At 35.4% G+C, this 21633-nt stretch overlaps 1 protein-coding gene across 10 annotated transcripts in view; it reads right to left on the bottom strand.

Moving 5' to 3' along the window:
- Nucleotides 1–978: 978 nt before the first annotated feature.
- The window catches only part of lrrfip1b (leucine rich repeat (in FLII) interacting protein 1b), a 35353-nt gene continuing 14698 nt past the window's right edge, over nt 979–21633 (bottom strand). Inside the window, exons 2-22 of one of the 10 annotated variants that reach the window (XM_016486617.1) lie at nt 18594–18680; nt 17126–17143; nt 16790–16837; nt 16261–16305; nt 14482–14532; nt 11894–11959; nt 11578–11622; nt 10267–10332; nt 9321–9398; nt 8951–8980; nt 8715–8840; nt 8458–8628; nt 7499–7591; nt 7256–7348; nt 6900–6992; nt 6617–6761; nt 3811–3860; nt 3552–3669; nt 3362–3441; nt 3045–3149; nt 979–1663 (exon numbers count right to left, since the gene is read on the bottom strand). In XM_016486617.1, the coding sequence (XP_016342103.1) occupies nt 1553–1663; nt 3045–3149; nt 3362–3441; nt 3552–3669; nt 3811–3860; nt 6617–6761; nt 6900–6992; nt 7256–7348; nt 7499–7591; nt 8458–8628; nt 8715–8840; nt 8951–8980; nt 9321–9398; nt 10267–10332; nt 11578–11622; nt 11894–11959; nt 14482–14532; nt 16261–16305; nt 16790–16837; nt 17126–17143; nt 18594–18680 (1719 nt within the window). In that variant the 3' untranslated portion in view covers nt 979–1552. The remainder of the gene's footprint in view (nt 1664–3044; nt 3150–3361; nt 3442–3551; nt 3670–3810; nt 3861–6616; nt 6762–6899; nt 6993–7255; nt 7349–7498; nt 7592–8457; nt 8629–8714; nt 8841–8950; nt 8981–9320; nt 9399–10266; nt 10333–11577; nt 11623–11893; nt 11960–14481; nt 14533–16260; nt 16306–16789; nt 16838–17125; nt 17144–18593; nt 18681–21633) is intronic. The other 9 variants (XM_016486618.1, XM_016486620.1, XM_016486621.1 and 6 more) reach the window with 9 other exon arrangements.

Here is a 21633-nt window from a genome sequence, read left to right as displayed (position 1 = left end):
GACATGAAACATTATTGATGATCAGCTGTGCTTACTGTCTAATTCTACTAACCATATTACAATCACCAAGACGTCTGTAGGTTTTTATACACGGAAAGTAAGTAGGTGGTCTTAAACCTGCATATTAAATAAAACAAAAGTATTTTCATCATTTGGCCCACTGGATATGTGAGAAAAAATATTGAGTGCTTTCATAAAGCAACAAAGAAAACTAAGTGCAGTGAGCGCTGAGAACATTTGTAACAGGACAATGATTCAAATCCTTCAAAGCCTGAATTATACCCAAATTTACTCCATAAAGTTATAATAATTGATTGCATCATTTTTTTGTAGTCCTAATCTAGTTCTTCAGGATGTTGACACAACATTAGCATAAAAACAAAAATTACTAACATTGTGAAGACACCTTATCTAGGTATGGACCAATGCGCAAACTAACACGCTCACACACACACACAGATTTGGTGTGAAACAAAATGGACATTTATAGTAATAAGTCGATAAGTTGTTGATAGTGTAAACAACACTCCCCATCTGCACAAAAATTGCAAGAAAACACACAACTGTCTCTGTATGTGAGCATACATTCAATCATATGTGACCCTGGACCACAAAACCAGTCTCAAGTGACAATTTTTGGAAATTGAGATTTATACATTATCGGAAATCTGAGTAAATAAGCTTTCAATTGATGTATGGTTTGTTATGATAGGACAATATTTGGCCGAGATACAACTAAAATCTGAAAATCTGGAATCTGAGGGTGCAAAAAAATCAAAATATTGAGAAAATCGCCTTTAAAGTTGTCCAAATGAAGTTCTTAGCAATGCATATTACTAATCAAAATTAAGTTTTGATATATTTACGGTAGGACATTTACAAAATAACTCCATGGAACATGATCTTTACTTAATATCCTAATGATTTTTGGCATAAAAGAAAAATGGATAATTTTGACCCTTACAATGTATTTTTGGCTATTGCTACAAATATACCCCAGCGACTTAAGACTGGTTTTGTGCTCCAGGGTCACATATAATCTCTAGACTACACAAATTCAATTACCTAATTTTGCAAAACGGTTCTGTGTACAGATATGTTACAGTTTCCGTGTTACAAAATTTGAATACTGATGCAGGGATAAAGTGCATGGTCTGCTTAGATAAGTCATGTCCCTCACGACTGGTTTACTAAACCAACATGCTACCATAAAGGAACATGCTGCAATAGCTGTGCTCGGCCTTTGCTGAGATGGTCTGTTGACACAGAGATCCGTAACCAGTCAGAAACTTTTTGAGAGCTCCTTGAGGGCCTGAATTCTGCTAATCCAAACCAAAGGTCACTTTAATGAGCCTCAGTAAGAATTAGTTTTTGATATGTCTTCCCCTTGGAATCCCACTAGCAAACAAATGGAGGTTGTCAGCCATATTTACTTTTTTAAGTCTGAATTAGCATGATTGGGCTAATTTGGTATGATTTTGATAGATGTTTTAGTGTATTATGGGTGGCAGATCATTGGTGCCAGTGGGTGATGAGTGGGCACAGGTGGGCGTCACTGCTGTGCCAGAAGGGCACTCCGATTGGCCTTCATCTTCTCTAGTCTCTTCGTAAGGTGGCTGTTGCTTGCTTCCAGCTCATCGATACGATCAAGTGCAGACCTCAGCTAAAGAATAAACACAGCACTTGTTACATCACACTCTAAAAAATCAGTGACTGTACATTTCATAAAAATAATCTCTGAATATCACTTAAGTATCAGATACTATTTGAACTGATCTAAGCTGGGCTGCATTTCCCAAAAGCATCGTAAGCCTAAGTTGATTGTAGCTCCATTGGTATCAGTGGGTCTACGATGTACTTAAGCTTACGATGCTTTTGAGAAACGCAGCCCTGGACGATAACATCACTGAATCAATGATGAACTGACTTTAACTGGAAAATAGCATGTTTTGTCCTCTTGCATTATCGCCACACTATTTTCCTGTTTAATATTGTAAAGCTGTTTTGACACAATCTGTATTGTATAAAGCGTTATGTAAATAAAGGTGACTTGACTTTCATTTTTTCATTAAAAAAGAAAAGAACAGATGGAGCAGCATTTACTACACAGAGCTGCAGTTCACTGACAAGCTACACAATATCGCATTCATTATCGCAGATGATTTAATTGCGCAATAATGAAATCGAAGATATCGTTCTGCAATAATGACAGCTGTTTGCGTAGCTTCTCAGTGAACTATGGCTCTGTGTAGTAAATGCTGCTCCATCTGAAAGCACGTGAAAATACCACATCTAATAACATGTTTTTACTCCAAACTCACTTCATAATGTCAGTCGAGTGTTTGAAATAAATCCTTCTGTGAGATGTGGCTTCTTAAACAGAATAAGGCGCGCAACATATTTCATAGTATTCCAAGCAGTGATAAAGGCTATGTCGATTAGCATTGCATTATTATATACTTTATTATAATGAAAATTATAATAATAATTATAATAAGAACTCAGATAAATCATATATTGTCATAGTCGTGTGTTTATTAGTCACATTGAATCAATGAAAGCAGTTAAATCTTCTGTTTATTCAGCAACCGCTATAGGGATTTCCTGGATATCTTCTGCGGGATGTATTTGGAGTTTCCGCACGAGAGCGCCCTCTGGCCTTCGAATGGAGATTTACTACTGATCACAGAACCGCGCTTCACTGACAAGATGCGCATGACTATCGCAGCTTTTCGTGATTGTGATTTCATTTCGATTTATTGTGCAGCCCTACCTGAGGGTGAGTAAATTTTCAGCAAATTTTCATTTTTGTGTGAACTATTCTTTTAACTTGTTGAGTCTACTCAGTTTCATTTGTCATGGCACCAAATGTAGTTATTCAGATCTATTTCATTTTTTTACTTACATTTATTCAATTCATAAGGCATATTTAATTGATTTCACAGCTATAAAATGTACTCAATATTTTTAAGTGTAAGAAAGTTGCAGTTGCTGCTAAATTGTTTGGAATATTAGTGGGTTTCTTTTTTAATAATTTAGTGTACCTCTCTCTGCAACTTGCGTTTCTCCACTTTTAGCTCATCTTCCACTTTCTCTGCAGCCTCAGCAGACGTCTTATAGCGGCTCACCTGACCCTCCAGCCGAATGATCTGCCACATGACAGAGATTACAGATTATGCATGAAATAATGTCAGATCATTTCCTGTGGAACTGTTTGTACCACAAGAGGAACAAAATTAACAGTGCATAAAGGAGGATTAAACATAAAAAGAGAACATTATGAACTACTGATGATGAAATTGCATGCAAGAGTACACGTTGTGCCTTTGGATAGAAAGTGCTAATTATATAATTGACTTACGTTTTGTTCAAGTGCTGTGACTTCTTGCTCAGACTTGACTAGCTTGAATTTAAGGTCACTGATCTGCCTGTTAGCATCTCCTGTAGAAAATATAAGTTGAAATAGATTTGAGAGTTCACATGAAAACTCTACATTACAAACCAGCCTTAATCAAGACTGATGGTGAATAAAATTTAAAGGCGTATCTTACTCTGCAGATCTAGAATATGAGGGTCCAGACCATTCTGTAGGTCATCTTCATCTGTGCTTCCTGTTTCTTCTGTCCCATTCTTTTGTTTCTGCTCTGCAATGGCTTTATACTTCCGCACCTGCACATTCACACACAGATTAGTCATCCTAACAAAGTCCTTATGACAGGCATTACAGGTATTTCACAAGATGTTCTCCTACAATATTAATCATACGCATAACAATGAATCACTTGAAAAGTATGAAATGACAAAACTCACCTGGTCGAGCAAACTCTCTCTCTCTTCCACCAGCTTCCTCAATCTGATCTCTGAAAGTTGCAAATAAAAAAAAAATATACAGCACATGAGCCTCATAAAAAAAAAAGAATTGGGCAATGCAACATACAACGAGATGATGTAGGCACTAAAAAACAAACAAACAAAAAATTGCAGCACAAAGTATACAAATTGGTCAGTCAATTAAAAATTGTAATTTATTACAATGAATTACAAAAAAATGCAGTTAACATGACTATAAATATCTGTCTAATGCATGACTGGATTGCAAAATAGATTGCTGTGGTCATAAGAAATAAGGAAATAAACAATGTATTAATTTCTAAAGCCATGTTTATAATGTCTTTTTAAAGCTTTATTATTTAATTAATTTAATGATCAGCATATCACGTAATCAATTAAAAATGCCTACATATCAATAATATTGTATTTATTATTAATATATCATTGTGTATAATTAGAAAATGTGTATATGGGGCTGTTATTATTATTATTATTATTAATATCATCATCATTATCACGATTATTATTACATTTGTATGTGTGTTCGAACAAAACATTTTTGGTATTTGCTTTTTATTTGTGGTGTTACAAGTATGATGACAATTACAGCATTGGTAAACATGAAAAAAGTACACTTTTCTTCCAAAGCACAATGCATTTAATTGTATATGCATTTTCTGCATATAACACTGTATATATGTCCTCCATGAGAATTTTTTTTTTTAAATCGAGCTTTTTAATTTCAGAATATTGAAAGAATTTGAACAGCCTTTTCATGTCCAAAACAAGTCTTGATCGGTTTCATTTGCATGGAGGATTTAAAGTACATTTGCAACATTACATCAAAAGATCAAATTATTGAGAAAAAAAAATCTAAATAATATTGTCATAAACATCAGCGAATTAAAATGATTCTCTGAAAAATGATGACACAAAGCAGCTAAAGATCCTCTTCATCTTAAGCTTGGTCTTGAAGAACTTCTGTGTTTTATTTTCTATACTCAGTCCACTCGTTATTTCTTTTATTGGTTCACTGATATGCCTATTTACATCATCCAGCACTAAAAGATCAGCATCCAATGCAACAGCTTCCTCACAACTATCGAGAAAGAACGCTGTGCCCTTGTGCTCTACTGGCATGCTATATGTGTCCTCCACAAACTGTAACTCTGGCTCAGCCTCTGTCTCTTGCTGGTTCCTGGATTGTGCATCATTGTCTCCTGTGGTATTAAAAATATCCACTTCATTAGACTCTGTGGGTTCAAACATAGATCTTTAGATGTTTTAATGCCAGCATTGATTTATATGCAGTTATTTTTCTCTGCTTGACCGTTCTGTGGTTCATATACTGTAATTTCAGATATTATCTGATTTTAAGGTTTAAATAATTATAGCGGCACATTAGGTGAAGTTTCTGCACTTGAATCAATGTATCTTTCATCTTCTGACCTGTTTTGTTTGGTTTTAACAGTAGACCACTTCAGATAGCAAAGAGTCCAGTTTCTATGCCTCAGAAATTGTAGTCCTCTCTCTTTTAACTTATTTTTGGGGGATGTATACAGTAAATATTTCCTCATTTACAATATTTCCTCATAACAAAGAAAAAACGCCAAAAAGATTTCCCTCCACCAACTGTGCAGTCTCACCATAGTTTTGAGTAATCTCTGACTCTGTGCTTGAGATGATGTGCATTTATGAAGCTCTGCCTGCAACATTACTAAGATTGAGATGAAATACCAGATGGAAAACAACTCTTGATTGGATTCAAAGAGTGAATCACAATTACGATTCCATTCAAACAGAAAGACACTGAAAATAATTGAATTGATTTTGTAAAGCAAATGGCAGAGTTGATCTTGATTGAATTAAAGGCTGATCAGTGACGAGAGAATTCCAGCAGAGATACCCTAAGATGTGGAAAAATAAAGATTGATTTTGTTGTTGTTGACAACTAAAAATGTAAATTTCTGGATATATTGAGAATGGAGCAAAGCAAGCAACATTTAATCAAACAAACAGGCAGTTTAATATTTACAAAGGGCACTGGGGAAAAAATGTTTTCATTTAAGGTTAGATCAGTATTACAGTTTTGCATTTTTATTCAGTTTTTAATTTTTTACATTTTCATTAGCATTGTTAGTTTTAGGGGTGTTTTTTTCAGAGTCTTTTGAGTTTTTTATTCATTTTATCTTAGTTTAATATTTTTGTTAATGTTAACAAATTTGTAATATTTTTTAATTTTTAAATATTTTTCAGTTAATGTTAAGTGGTATAATTTAAAGATGTTTAATATCATAAATTTTTTCAGCAGAGTCTAGTGTTATTGCTATCTAGTGGCATTTTCATGTTTAATGCAGCTGGATTCATGTTTTATAATATATTGAAAGCTGACTCCAACATTAATTTGTGGACATTTCATTTTACTTAGTTTTGGAGAAAATGCATTATCATTTAGTTTTATTATTTATGTTTTTTTATTTAGTTATTTGATCTTTATTTCATTGAACACAAATGTTTTCATTTTTGCTTAGTTTTGTCTCATTTACTTTAGGTTTTCACTAAATGTTTTCATTTAGTTTTTGCTTTTCTTGCAACATAATGGTTTCTATAATTAAATAAAACATTGCAAATGTGCAGCAACAAAATACCATAAAAGCAAAATTGTAAAAATGCATATCATTTGACTACAGTTAAGTTGGATACTGTACAAATAAGCTACAATAGCTGATTTGTTTAAAATGCTTAATTATGTGTTTTAAAAAAATCTGGTAACCATTTGTATTACCTAACATGCTGTCTCCACTCATAGTGGGCGTGTGAGAGTCTTGATTCAATCGGGAGGCTGTTTCCGCATCAGCATGCCCATCAATCGCCCCGTCTGCTAACTCCCCATTGGCCGTCACCTCAGATCCCAGAATAATGCCATGTTTCTGTGAAAGAATACAATCTGATCTCAATCTCCTATTTATTCCATTACTTTATTATGATCCTTTAAAGTCAAAATAATAATGCTAATATAATGACTGCTATTTCTTGGCTGATTGCCAGTATTCCTTCTATATCTCTACCTTTAGAGCATCCCTAAGCCGGCAAACCTCGTTCCTGAGTGCCTCCCGTTCATCATGGATAATGTCTGAATATTCCTTCTGCCTCTCTAAGGCCTTAATGCAGCCGTCCGCAAAAGTGAACAATCAAGGAAAGGAAGAACAGAGGAGTAAAGGAAACACGTAAGGTTTGGAAAGACTACAAGGGTCATGTGACAGTATCCAGCATTCAGCTGTTAAGCATTAAGTTAATAGGTTAATAAGTTAATAAGTATTAAGGGGAATAAAAAGATTTAGGATAAAAAGTGTTAAAATACAAAAGAAAGAATAGTTTTAATGTGACATGATTAATGGAAAATGGCCATGGAAGGTTATTGTACCCGGATCTTTTTATCTTTCCATTCCAATGTTTCTTGCAGGTCAGCGATCTCTCTAATATAGTCCGTCTGCTTTCCCCGAGACTGTTGGGCTTCCTGAGCCCCGGCCATGAGGGTAAGCAGAGGAAAACAGGGATAGGTCAAAGGATATTAAGAGGAAAATGTGAGAGAAGAGAACAGAATAACACATAATTCATCTATGCCAGGAAGAATTTGACTATTCCATCATTTACTGGTGATGCTCACCGTCAGCAACTCTTCACTCTGCTTCAGGGTTTCCTTCGTCTCCTCAAACTGGAACTTCAAGACATTGTGGGCATGATGCTCTCGCTCGAAGTCCTAACATACATTAAAATAAAAATAAAAAAACAATTAAAAAAACACACACATAATTGATGAAGTATGCACTAAAAGTTTTAGTTTGAATTCCTGATTATTAGTAGTCACTATCACAGTTATTTGAACAGTAGTCATTCTATGATTTCTCAGAATTAAAGGACCACTGCATACTCTGACTTCACAATGATCATCTTTATGACTGTGTGCATTTCAGTTTATTTCTTGTATATTAACAATCTACTATATCATTGTCTGATGCTCACATTACTTCTATGTGTATATTGATTGTTGATATCTTTGTGCGCCCTCCTCTGCTAACCAATTTAGTATTGAAACCACCCTAACTGTTTATGAAATGCTATTTGTTTTCGGAATATAACAGAAAACACTGCCACGTAGTTTAGTTATGATTAGTCTTAACACTTGAATGCACAAAGGGGGTCAAACTGACCCCATAAGAGTGTGAATTTTGGGGTCTTTTATCTATTTATTATTCTTGCATGTCAAAACTTGTACGTGAGCCTCTGCAGCGTTAATAATACATTTCCTGGTCATAGGTTCCGAAAAAGATAACAACATAATTTTTGTTTCACTATTCTAATTCTTCGTGAAAGGGGTCAAAATGATCCCTTTGCACTTCATATGGAATTTTGACTCACCATTTTTGTCAAAAGTTTTGATTAAAGTTTTTGTAATAATAAATAAAAAATATATATTTAAATATGCTCAATATATACTTGGTTATGACTATATCAGTTTCATTTGTATTGAACAAAAATAAAACAATTATGCATTTGTAAAAGGGTCAATTATTCTAGAGGATTTTTTCTTAAAAAAAAGTGATTTCACCACTTGACAGCCCTTACTCTGGTTTTCTCCTCACACTCTCTGTGTTTCTCACACAGAAGTTCCTCAAGCTCCATCAGAGTGTCTCTCAGTGTGTCCACCTGATACATCAAGTTTGTCTTCTCATTGTCCAGCTGAGCATTGGACACCATTGCCTTACGGTATTTCTCCTCCACCTCCACCAGGGAGTCCTGAGAGCAGACAAACAAAAATGAGGAAATTACATACAGACCATGGTCATTTTAATACAGCATTATAAATACACTTTCAAAAGTACCTTCATTTCCCGTATGGAGGCCTCAGTGTCCGCTGAAATCGAGGTATCACAGCTTCCTCTTCGTGATAAACCTCCACCCAGAGATGCCAGAGTTGCAGCAGAGAGGGTGGAGGCTGTCCTAGACCCCTGAGGATGTAGTTAAAATATTTACTTGGTCTGGTGGATCACTTTGTTGTGGTATTATCTACCGTGATGTTTGTGAATCTATTCAAAATCCTAAAAATGATCCTACTCACCTTTTCCAGGAAATCTGACCTTTCCTCCACCTGTGTGAAAAAATGTAATGTGTTCAGTAGATGCTACATTGAAAAACCATCCAGATTTCTTATATGTCTAAATTAAATGAGAAATGCTCAGGATCTAAAACCATACTGGGCCATTTAGAGATATATTCCATGCTTTATCCACTAGAGGGAGCATGGCACAAACAAGGTTCATGCTAATTCCACAGGATACTGAAGATTTTAGTGAGAGGAACAGGATATGCAGAGGAGCGAGAGAGCAGGTCAGTTTTTGCAATGGATCTCTATATGTTACAAGGATGGCAGATGTGACCTTGAAACTGCAGAACTAAAGCTTGATCAGAGAACGAAAAGGGAAGCTCACCACTGGACTGGCACGGGCTGAACTCGCCCTAGAGGAGGCCCTGGAACTGGAGCCCAGAAAGCCATTGTAGTCTGAAGGCTGACCAGAATGCAGGTATAGAGAAAAATGGGATGAGGAGTAGATGTTAGCAGGAAGACAGCATAAGGGAAAATATATAGGTATAACGAAGTTTCAGAAAGTACACAGTCTCATATACACTACCATTCAAATGTTTGGAGTTAGTAAGATTTTTAATGATTTTGAATAAAGTTTCTTATGCTCACCGAGGCTTGATCAAAAAATACAGTACAAACAGAAATATTGTAAAATGTAATTTATTCCTGTGATGGCCCAGTTGAATTTTCAGCAGCATGATCCTTCAGAAATTGTTGTAACATGTTGATTTGGTGCTCAAGTAACATTGTGATTCTTTTTTTTTTTTTTTAATGAACAGAAGGTTCAAACGAAACTTCTTTTCTTTTTTTGGAAACAATAAATGTCTTTACTGTCACTTTTGATCAATTTAATCCATCCTTGCTGAAAACAGCATTAGTTTCTTTCAAAAAACCTTTGAACAGTAGTGTAAAACCAAGCCCATTCTGTAGGTCAAAACACACATTGACATACACACAGCATTAGCGGGTTTCTGTGCGAAGGAGAGTCAGTCTGTATGACTAGTAAACAACCATACTTTGACCACACAAAAGACAGAAAGAAATTCAATCCAAGATGATTAACCATGCTTTACATACAGTACAAACACCACCCGTCCCACTCTCATTATAGGGGAAAAACAGCTCCCAAACTTTCCTCAGAGAAACTTCAAGACATAAACAAAGACACAAACAACACCTAGTCAAGCCTGTGGTCTGAAAACAGCACCATGCAAGACGCTCAACAAGCCCAGAGTAGCATTGGGTATCAGGTCATGCCACGGTCAAAGAGACAGGTAAAGTTCGGGCCTTACGCCTCTAGCGCTGGAGCCACTGAAACGCCTAGTGGCAGAGTATGAACTCTCTTCATGCAGTGACCCCTGCAGACAGAACAGAACACCTCACCATACTACATTCACCTCTTACACACGATATCTCTCAAACATAACCACGGAAAACACAACAAACACTTTAAAAAGACGATAAAGACCTTTAAATGACCGCTTTATTAATCCAAAATGCTTCACCACCATGAAATGAGATCTAACAGGGCTGCTAACAATCAGGGGAGATGTACTTTAAACACATCAAGGACAGGAAATGCTCATTACATACAGAGGAGCGCAAAGAAAGCTTCTTTGCGTGTTTACAGAATGTTAACACATTAGCCATCAACCTTAATGCACTCTGATGTACTCTGAGCACTTATGGAATGACTAAATAAAGAATTGATTGCTGCGTTAGATGTCTGAGTAAGAGGCTTTGGAAGCCAGAGACTTGTCAACACGTGTAACCAAAGAAGTTCTGTGTATCAGGTTACTAAACTGCATGCAGGTTGCATGAGGGATTGAACACAGACAACACATGCCCCTAAATAAGAGAGTTTAACCAAAAATGAAAATTCTGGTAGCATCTTGCTCTAAAGGTTTCGCAAACATAAAGCTAGAGACAGAGATATCTAGCAGAATGTCCAAGCAGCTCTTTTCTAGAATGGAAGTCATTGTGAAAATGTTTTCTTGTTAATTGCATTGTATTGAATTATAAGCAGTTAGTACAAATTAAAATATTTTAACTTTAAATGTAACATTGAATATCATACTGCAGTTTAAATTATAATCAGGAACTTTACATGTCCTTTAATATGTTAGTAAATACATCATAATAAGTGTATTTTAAAGCATGAAAAAAGATTATTAAAGCATGATGTAAAATAAAGAAAAAAGTTACAGAATGCATCTTTTAAGTGTGAAACAGTCATGAAAGTAATCTGTAATTACTTTTTTATATAGGCCTACTATTAATATTTGAAGTACACTACAAGAGCACATTCATTATAGTGAAGCGCACTTATTTTTCAAAAGGGAATGAATGGGGAAAGGGACTGTTGTTCATTCACTTTCATTGTATAGAAAAAAAAAGCTTGAACATTCTACTAGATCTCTCCTTTTGTCTTCCACACAAAAAAAGAAGGTCATCTGGGTTTCAATGACAACAGAATTTCCATTTTTGGATGAACTATATCTTTATGTTCATTCACATATGTGCCATGTATTCACCAAAATGAAACAGAGTGACCAAATGATCTGCATGTAAATTTGCATGCAGATGACAAAATGGAAACAAACCCTGTGACTTCTTGAACGGGGGGGTTCACTAAAAAGCGCAGAGGGCTAAAAACATACAGAGAGAGGAGGAAGAAATATATATGCTCATAACATTGCATTTCAATACTCATTCTTCAAGTAAAATAAATAATCTCTTTACGTCCAGAACCCTACTGTTGTGGTTTACTGACATTTGTTTGAAAGTTCCTGTGAAATGACTGGGGAAGGAGGAGCAGTCAAAAGGAAGAAAGGGTTATAAGATAAAACAATGAAGAAGATAACTAATTCTAAAGAAAGGAATAAAGATGAATTGTTGGGGATTGTGAGAGGGACAGACCCGTCCATTTTGTAGTCTGGCTGAAGGCAGACTGCTGGTGCTGCTGCAGAGATCTGTGTGGTTGCCCTACGGTAAGCAGAGGAGGACAAAAGGACAATGTGAGAATGAGAAATTAAGAAAAAATGAAAGTAGCTGAGGTGACAGATTGTCGCACAAGTGTGATTCAGCAAGTCTGAATGAATGAAAGAGGAAAGAAGCAGTGACAGTGCTCTTTGTGCAAAATGCAGTTGCACAGAATCTTGATTCATTAATCAGTAATCAATTCCATCATAAATACTTATTTATTACATTTTATTACATTTGTTTCAAATAAACAAATTGGAATTTAAAAATCGATTTGACACTTTTCTCCAATGCAATGTACTTGTTCTCAAAACAATTAGCACAGCCATCCAAACACAAAATTATCTTAACCAAACAGTTCAACTTTACTGCAAAATGAAGTACTGCAATTTTTTTTTCTAGTAATGTTTTATTAAAAGTAAATATTAACATCAAATCTATAGGTGTGTTCTCTATTTATTATAAAACTCATTTAACTGTAGATATATATGTATGTATGTATGTGTGTGTATATATATATATATATATATATATATATATATACTGTATATTAGTGCTGTATCGCATTAAAAATAAAAGTTTAGTCCCACTTTATATTAAGTGGCCCTAATACCGGTGTACTTACAAAGTAACTAGATGTGTACATAGTATGTAACCACAGTGTAAGTACACATTGATGTAGCTACACATACTGTGTGTAACAACCCACTGAATGGTATGTGTAAATACAAATGTGTAACAGGAGGACATTGGTAACAACACTTTTTGGTAATGAAAGTACAAATGTTTAACAGGACTAACAGCACTTTTTGGTAAAGAAAGTGTTACACTTTATATTAAGTAAACAGTTCCTATGGATTTACCATGTAATTACTCTGACACAGCAGCGGCCAGTAAGTTAGGCTTTACATATATATTGTGGTTGGTGTTCAAAATGTTACACTTTATATTAAGTGGACAGTTCATGAGGAGTTACCATGTAAGTACACTGGTATTACAGTGGTGCACCAACTTGAGAGCCAACTCCTCCCACTTTACATATCCCTAAACCTACCCATCTCCACCCCCTGGATCCCATTTCCACCCCTAAACAAAATGTAGTTATATATGTCCTGTTACACATTTGTACTTACACAAACCATTCGAAGGGTTGTTACATGTGTGTAGTTACAGAAATATTACAGCTTTATATACTATGTAGCAATGTGTACTTACACTGTGGTTACATACTACGTACACATCTAGTTACTATGTAAGTACACAGGTACTAGGGCCACTTAATTATAAAGTGGGACCAAAAGTTTTTGTTCACATAATATATATGTGTGTGTACTGTGTATATTTATTATGTATATATAAATACAAACACATGCATGTATATATTTAAGAAAAATATGTTGTTTATACAGCATAATAAATATATTTAAATATAATATAAATTATATCAATATAAATAAATACATGTAAATATTGTCAAAATATATACTGTATGTGTGTGCACACATATATTATGTAAACAAAAACTAGTGTTCTAATAATTTTGACCACCACTGTACATACACACGTGTGTGTTTGCTGTATACATTAATTATCCTGAATTACTGATCTTGCCTTTCCTTTGCATCTGGAAGAGAATTTCATTGCATTTTATCTAGACTACATATTTGCTGCGCTTGCATCATAGCAGAAAAAATGTAAGAAGTTTGAATCCATGTTTGACAAGCTCCTGTCTCAACATCTCCACTCTTCCTTTGAGGCTGGTGATGTTGTTCTGGACCACTATGTCAACAATGCTGCTATGTCCACCTGAATGATCTCAAACTTAAATTCTGAAAAATGTTTGGACATTTACAGTAAGTAACAGAAGTTGTCCCAGGAGGACTAAGAATCTGTACTATCAACAATCAGTCTACACCCTTTTTTCAGCTATTTTAAATTTGGTATTGGTTGGTTGTATTAACTATTGTGAAAAAAATGTCAGAGTTTTGTGCACATTGTTTTGAGAAAATTATTTGCATGATTTGTAATTTGTAAAAATGAATGAAAACGTTCAATCTGTTTAGGAAAATTACAAAGTATTCAGATCACTGTGTTAACTGTTTTGAGAACAGTGACCTGAGTTTGGAGAAATGTGTCAAATCAGTTGAAAAAAACTGTAATGAAAAATTCAAGAAAAAAAGCAAGCCCACACAAGTTCTTTTACTACATAACCACCATAATTTTCTGTGCATGGTTGATGCCAGAAACGTTAGTCATTTAAGTATTTTTATTTAATTGTTAGAAGATTAAAACAAAGTGAAAACCGCTCTTATACTGAGACTAATTATGTTTATTAAATTATAGAAAATTACAACAAACGCAGGAATTTTCCTTTCCATTATTTGAACCTGGAACCTTCAAATTAATAACCACTTAACTACCACCCTTTATTTTGAGTGGTAAATGCTAGAAACTGGCATAAATTATACAATGTTTTTTTTTGTTTTTTTACTTTATCATCCAAAGGACATCACAAGTATACTAACCCTCAAACTGCCCCTGCTGCCAACAGACATCCGCTCCTCATCATCTGATATCTAATACAGGAAGACAAAGAAAACTTTATGTAAAAAGACAAAGAAAACTTAATATGTAACTTGAACCCCCTAGAAATATGATATTAGATGAATACTTTACAACAATGCTTGTTTTATCAGTAAAAAAAAAGAAAAGAAATGTATGTATATTTTACATTGTGTGTGTGTGTACAGTATGTGTGTGTGTGTGTGTGTGTGTGTGTGCGCGTGTTTTTGTGACATATGAGGACACACATTTGTATAATGACATGGGTATGACATAGGTATTACAAGGAGAAGGTGACTTATAAGGACATTAACCCATGTCCCCATTTTTCAAAACGCTTATAAATCATACAGAATTAGTTTTTTTTTGAGAAAGTAAAAATGCACAAAGTTTCCTGTAAGGGGTAGGGTTAGGTGTGGTGTGTGTGTGTGTGTGTGTGTGTGTGTGTTTGCACCAACCACATTTTATGGACAAATCTGTGAACATTTATGAATTTAGTGACACAAATCTGACAAAATCTCCTTTTAGTTATGTTCTCATTCATTTGTTAAAAAAAAAAAACCGTAATATTAGTGTAGCTTAAATTAGCTTGTTCTGCTGTAAACAATGGAAATTTTTGATCATTGCTCCAGATTACATGAAAAGATGTTGATAATCAAAGGGATGTTTGAAAAGGAGGTAAGCCTTCGTATCATGTAGTTACATCAAGATTAGTAGAACATGTTCCTCCAATCATTCAAAATTAAAATAAAAATAATAATCAAACCGCCCTGATTCATTGTAACCATATGGAAATTAGAATGCAATTTAGTTTTCAAATTTTCTCCTCTTTAGTGACAGTCTTTTTCAACCTGATCTCAGAACAAAAACGTACCTGTGGGAACCATATGTTTCGAGACATATTCGATGTGAAATGTCCCCTGAGTGGCGCTAAAAGAGTGTTTGTTTTTTCCCCTGGAACAGATAAACGTACATATGGTACGTTTTATGTGACGTTGGTTTTGTAAGTGTCACTGCAGTTCTGACTTGAAATGTCCGTTAAGTGGTGCCATAACTCTAATGCTCCGTGACGTTTTAAAATAACCTACCAACTGCACTACACCTAAACCTACACGATAGGAACAAAAGCGAATGTGACGTAAAAATGCAATCTCAAGCATGCTGTTTTAGCTTGTTTTTTGATCTCTCATCTTTCAGCTCTTTCATCGTGAGTCATGTTTTTCTCAGGATTCATACCCAAGGATTCCGCAAGCTAAGTCCAATTCCATGCTGGCTGAGCACGCTTGTTACATCCGGATAGCGAAACATATGGAGCTGTAATCATAACATTGTTATCGAAAACGATTACAAGTGCTCGCTGTTTTACCACCTCTAATGTTCATTTCTGTTGGAAACTGCAGTGATATGTACTTATTGGTACGTATTTCGTGTCTTCCAAAAAAGTTCCCACAGGTACGTTTTCGTCATGAGACCAGTTAGGTCTTTTTTGACATAATTAAGATGAGTAAGGTGATTTTAATTTTGGGGTGATGGACATCTGAGGTCTAAACAGCACACTACAAAACTGAACAAATGTCTAGGAAAATAGGGAAAAAAAGAAGATGAAAAATGGAAAGGAACTGGACTGAAGAAAGATTAAATGACTGGGGGCAAATTAAATTTTAGAGTAGAAAGTAAGAGTGTAGTATTAAATAAAAAGTGAATAAAATAGAAGGATGAAAAGTAGAGGGAGAGATACAGACCGAGGTATGTCTCCGAGAGTGGCGGGAATACCGCTCACTGTCCTCCTGAAAAGCAGAGCAGGAAAAGAGGACAGAAAGCAGGAGGTTTTAGATCAAAAGGTCACATGATTATCAAACACTGCAAAAACTGAACAAAGCATGCACTGAGAGATTACGCTGTCTGTCATATCACGGTTTATTACAGGGCTCAGACAGGGTGTCTGGAGGGGTGGGAGGGGAGGGTTGAGTACTTTAAGATGTGGGTCACGCGACCGCCCTAAAATCCTGCTGTATGTTATGACCACCTCTGCTAAGCCCTAACATGTCAGATGGACCTCCTGCCCCTCACTGCTCCAGTAAAGCCTGTGAAATGAGGATCAGACACAGACTGCCTAAGAGACATGCAACATCAACCAATCACATTTCATTCTCTGAAGGACATTACGATAGTTAACTGCATTCGGGACCTGTGCTGTGTGAATTTTCTTATGCGAATTCTATCTTTGGTGGTCTACTGCATGCGGCAGTGTGGTATAATGACAGGTCATACCATCCACTGTTCAATATGGCCCCATTTGCTGTCCAGCCCATAGTATTTCTGGTGCAGAGAGGAGGAGAGCAAGACGATCGAATGAGGAAGGGTTATGCAAGTATAATGAAGGAATATGAGGATATTAAAAACAGGTGTGAAAGAAAACATGGTTTGAATGTGGGACTGGTCCTGTTTTTTGTTCTTCAAGCTTTGGTTATGTTTTTGTTAACTGATGTTCATAAAATTCGAGTTGCATAGATGTAAAATAATGCAAAATACTACAGCTTATATTTCTAATGAGCAAATTTGAGTAATGTTAGAAAGAATTGAAGAGTATGGAGGGACAGATCTTACCTTTTGCGCTTGATATATCTAAATAAACAGGATGAAGAGAAAGAAAGAAAGTAAGACAGGAAGAGAAAGATATAAAGAGCTTGAAAAAGAGTAGAAAGTCCAATTGTAAATAAATCAGAATAGGTATAAAGAATATAAATCTAACAGATAAAAAGATTTTTATAATCCGTAGTACAGAACCCAAAACATTCTCAAAAGCCTTTTAGAACATGATGCTGATTCAAAATGACAACAAATTAACCCTTAATGGTCTCGGTATATGGGGGGATGTATTTTACATGCTGTTTTCATGGAAGATATCAATTTGAAAATAAGAGCAATATTTTGAAGAAAGAGGTGAAACTGTATTATTGCAATCAGAGTCCCTAAATAAAGCATAAAAATAATTTTCTTTTTTATATTTTTATGTTAAAATTGGGTTAAAAGAGTTAAAAATGTTGTCTTTGACTGGACTTTTATTAGACATATACTACCACTGAAATTTGGGAGTCAGTAAGATTTTTCTTTTATTATTATTTAATTAAAAAAACTAAAAATATTTTATTCAGCAAGGATGCATTAAACTGATCAAAAGTGACAGTAAAGCTTTTTTCAATTAAAGACGTTTTTCAATAAAAAAAAAAAAATCTCACTGACTCCAAACCTTTGAATGGGATTATGTCATAAACATAAGCCGATACATATATGATATGTATGATACATTCAAATCACATTTTCAATCACACACACACACACACACACACACACACACACACACACACACACACACACACACACACACACACACACAATGATCCATGATCACATGCACCCCCCTTTTTTTCCACATGCTAAGCAAAACCTTTTTATGAAACAAGAATATTTATACACTCTTTTCTCTGCTTCACAACTCATGCACTTTAAGACTGGTTTAAAGGTTTAAATCATGAATAGCTGTGTTTCTGCTCCAGTTCAATTGTGAGAGTAGTACTGTACTTTAATCCTGAAGTGATTTATGAGAAATAAAGAGAATTCATACATCTTTCAAGGTCAGCGGTTCTCATTCCTGGTCATGGTGTAAACCTGCTCTTTTTTTCATGTCACTTTTTGTGTATTATGAGTGAGTGATTGAATCATTCACTAAGCTGACTTGTTCAAAAACACTTATTCATTCAGGAAAGAAACAACTATTTGTTGCAACTATGTGCTGAACGAGACATGCAATGCTTGATTCTCTTTGGCTTCATTTGGGAGGTTTTTTTTTCAATGACAGAGCAAAAAGAGACAAAACTGGCTATATTGTTTTTGAAATATAAGTTATTGGTAATTGCACTCTTGCTTGAATGATATTGCTTAAATAAAGAGTGAACTACATGTTGTGCCAGTGTGAAATAGTTTTCATCTTATGTAGAAACTTACAGGCCATTTTGTAGATCCTAAGAATAAACAGTAGAACTGTAACAGTCTGCCAAACAGATTATCTCCTGACCTCTTTCTGTTGCCTCTCCAATTCCTTCATACGGATTTCTCGAGCTTCTGCCCGGGCTGCCCGTTTAGCTGCCAGTCTTGCCTCTGCCTGATAGAAAGATATAGAGAAAGAGAGGGATTCAGAGTCAGAACCGTCAAATAGAGAAAAAATGCACATAAACATATACAAATAAAAATAAATAAATCACATACAATGTACAAAATGCATTTACATTTTTCTATTCAATATGAAAGTCAGGACTATTTACTGTACCAGTGTGAGTGACAAAGGCTACAGAGTATGACAGAGAGAAACCTTTTCTGCTTGAACTCTATGCACTGCAAAAGCTAAAACTGAAGTTGAGGAGAGTTCTTGGAGTGTAATCAAATTAAGTAATTCACAGGCTTCCATTGATTAATCCATTATACTGTAGTTTTAATCTAATCATTGACTTCAACTGCAGATGAATGCCAGTTTTGTGGGGCCAGAAGGCCCATGGAAATGAGCACTGATCAGCAGCAACATTAGAAGATTAAGAACCATTAGAAATGATTATTCTACCGGTCAAGAAAATGGTTTAATTATGAAAAAAAAAACATGACGGTCCAGATAAAGTATAATAAGTATAATTATACAACTATAAAAAGGGTCATTAATAGATTGTAATATCGTAAGCTGTAAACACAAACAAAGATTGTGAATTAAAATCACTAAGCATAAAAGGGGTAGTTCACCCAAAAATGAAAATTCTGTCATTAATTACTCACCCTCATGTCGTTTCAAACCCGTAAGACCTTCGTTCATCTTCGGAACACAAATTAAGATATTTATGATGAAATCGGAGAGCTCTCTGACCCTCCCATAGACAGCAACGCAACTCTAATGTTCCCAGGTCCAGAAACGTAGCAAGGACATCCAGGGCAGGACTTAGGGGGATGGGGGCCCCTGGGCTTGAGGTTATGTTTGGGCCCTATACCTACACTACAAATGCCCTCAAATAGAACATCATTATGGAGTAACACAAAATACACAAACATATGCTTTGAGGTTCATAAATAGTACAATTAATTTGCAAAATGTCTAGGCTATAGTCAAAGTTTAAATGTAATATTAAATATTCATTATAATATAATAAACAGGACGTGTTCTCTCAGTTGAGAGATCAAAACCCTGAAATAACTTTGAACAATAAATAAATAAAATATAAAGCCAGAGATGTTGGCTTATTAGTATTATAAAATGTATTGTCATATCTGTGTCCTCTTATGTCAGGTTCTTATCTGGTCCGTGTAATGCTGAGGAACAAAACTGTTGTTCAGAGATGCAGCGGTTCTGCTGTTTGTTCTATTTTCTTTCTGACGGAGCAAAACGGAATTTTGTGTCTGAAAGTTACTCCGTAAGTTGTTTATTGTACATTTGCGGCGATCGAGAAAATATTCGGGAAAAAAACAGGACTCTTGTTTGTGTAATAGGCTAAGTCCTATATCATAGGCATAGATATGTTATAAAAACAGAAACTCATTAAATTGCTATTTTTTGATTTAAAACCATTTTGATGACATTTTTTCCCCACTATGTGTAATGGCAGTAAGACGAAAGAGAGAGCTCAAAACTCATCAGATAATGGCATAATTTAGTGGAACATTAATATAGTAATATAGAAGCAAAAACGTTCCACAGTGTCAGTGTTGCCAGTTAAGACGTTCTAAAAAGGCTATTTAAAAATACTGCATAAACATCAAGGGCAAATACACGGTGATTAACTTGTGATTTTTACCTCTATAGTGCTCTTTTTTTTGCTCCTCTTCTTTGTGTCGCTTCCTGCCTTGTGCACCTAATTTTCTTTTTTCACTCATTGTTTAGAAATGATCCTTTCAGAGCACACAAATGGCAAAACTATGTGTGTGCCATGCATAGCTAATTAATCCAGCATGACATGTTGTCAAATCTCATGATTTTTCGTTGATGTCAATTTTATTTTAATCAGTTCGATGATCGATCAGTACTAAAATTTTAATTGTCAGTATTTGCTTAATATATGGATGTAGGAGCGCACGATTGTCACAAGAGGGCACTCTTCCGAGAAAAAAAACTTTGTGCGGCACCCCCCAGTCATGTCGCCTATGCCACGGGCCGGCCCTGCATATAACAAACAAATCAAACAAACGTAAACGGGCAACAGCGGGGCCCCCTACAAGGCGGGGCCCATGGGCTGCAGCCCACTCAAGCCCAATGGTAAGTCCGGCCATGAGGACATCGGTAAAACAGTCCATGTGACAACAGTGGCTCAACTTCAATTTTGTGAAGCTACGAGAATACTTTTTTGTGCGCAAAGAAAACAAAAATAACATAATTTATTCAACAATTCTTCTCCACCGAGTTACGTCTTCTGCCATTTTGGAGAGTATCAAAGAACGTAATCAGCGTTGTTTAAGCTAAGGGGAAAGCGTGCGTATGCATTGTGATACTCTCTAAAATGGCGGAAGACGGTAACTCGGGGGGAGAAGAATTGTTGAAAGTCTTTTTTTTTTCTTTGCGCACCAAAAGTATTCTCGAAGCTTCGCAAAATTGAAGTTGAGCCTCTGATGTCACATGGACTGTTACACCCGCTGAGTGGCATTAAACAGCTTGAAAGATCAAAGACAATTTTTAATATGAGTCCGATTGGATTCATCTGAAAGAAGAAAGAAGTCATACCGATGTCCTTACTACGTTTCTGGACCTGGGAACATTACAGTTGCCTTGCTGTCTATGGGAGGGTCAGAGAGCTCTCTGATTTCATCAAAAATATCTTAATTTGTGTTCTGAAGATGAAGAAGGTCTTACGGGTTTGGAATGACATGAGGGAGAGTAATTAATGACAGCATTTCATGTTAGTTCACCCCAAAATGAAAATTAGCCCACAAATTACTCACCCTCAAGTCATCCTAGGTGTATATGACTTTCTTCTTTCAGACGAATCCAGTCGGAGTTATATTAAAAATTGTCTTTGATCTTTCAAGCTGTTTAATGCCACTCAGCGGGTGTTGCATGCATCAGTCCAAAAGAAGTTAAATAAAAA

The sequence above is a fragment of the Sinocyclocheilus anshuiensis genome, unplaced genomic scaffold (genome assembly GCF_001515605.1).
Source record: "Sinocyclocheilus anshuiensis isolate Anshui unplaced genomic scaffold, SAMN03320099.WGS_v1.1 scaffold101, whole genome shotgun sequence".
Classification (NCBI taxonomy): domain Eukaryota; kingdom Metazoa; phylum Chordata; class Actinopteri; order Cypriniformes; family Cyprinidae; genus Sinocyclocheilus; species Sinocyclocheilus anshuiensis.
Note: the sequence above shows the minus strand (reverse complement) of the source record. Positions and strands in the feature narration are given on the sequence as shown.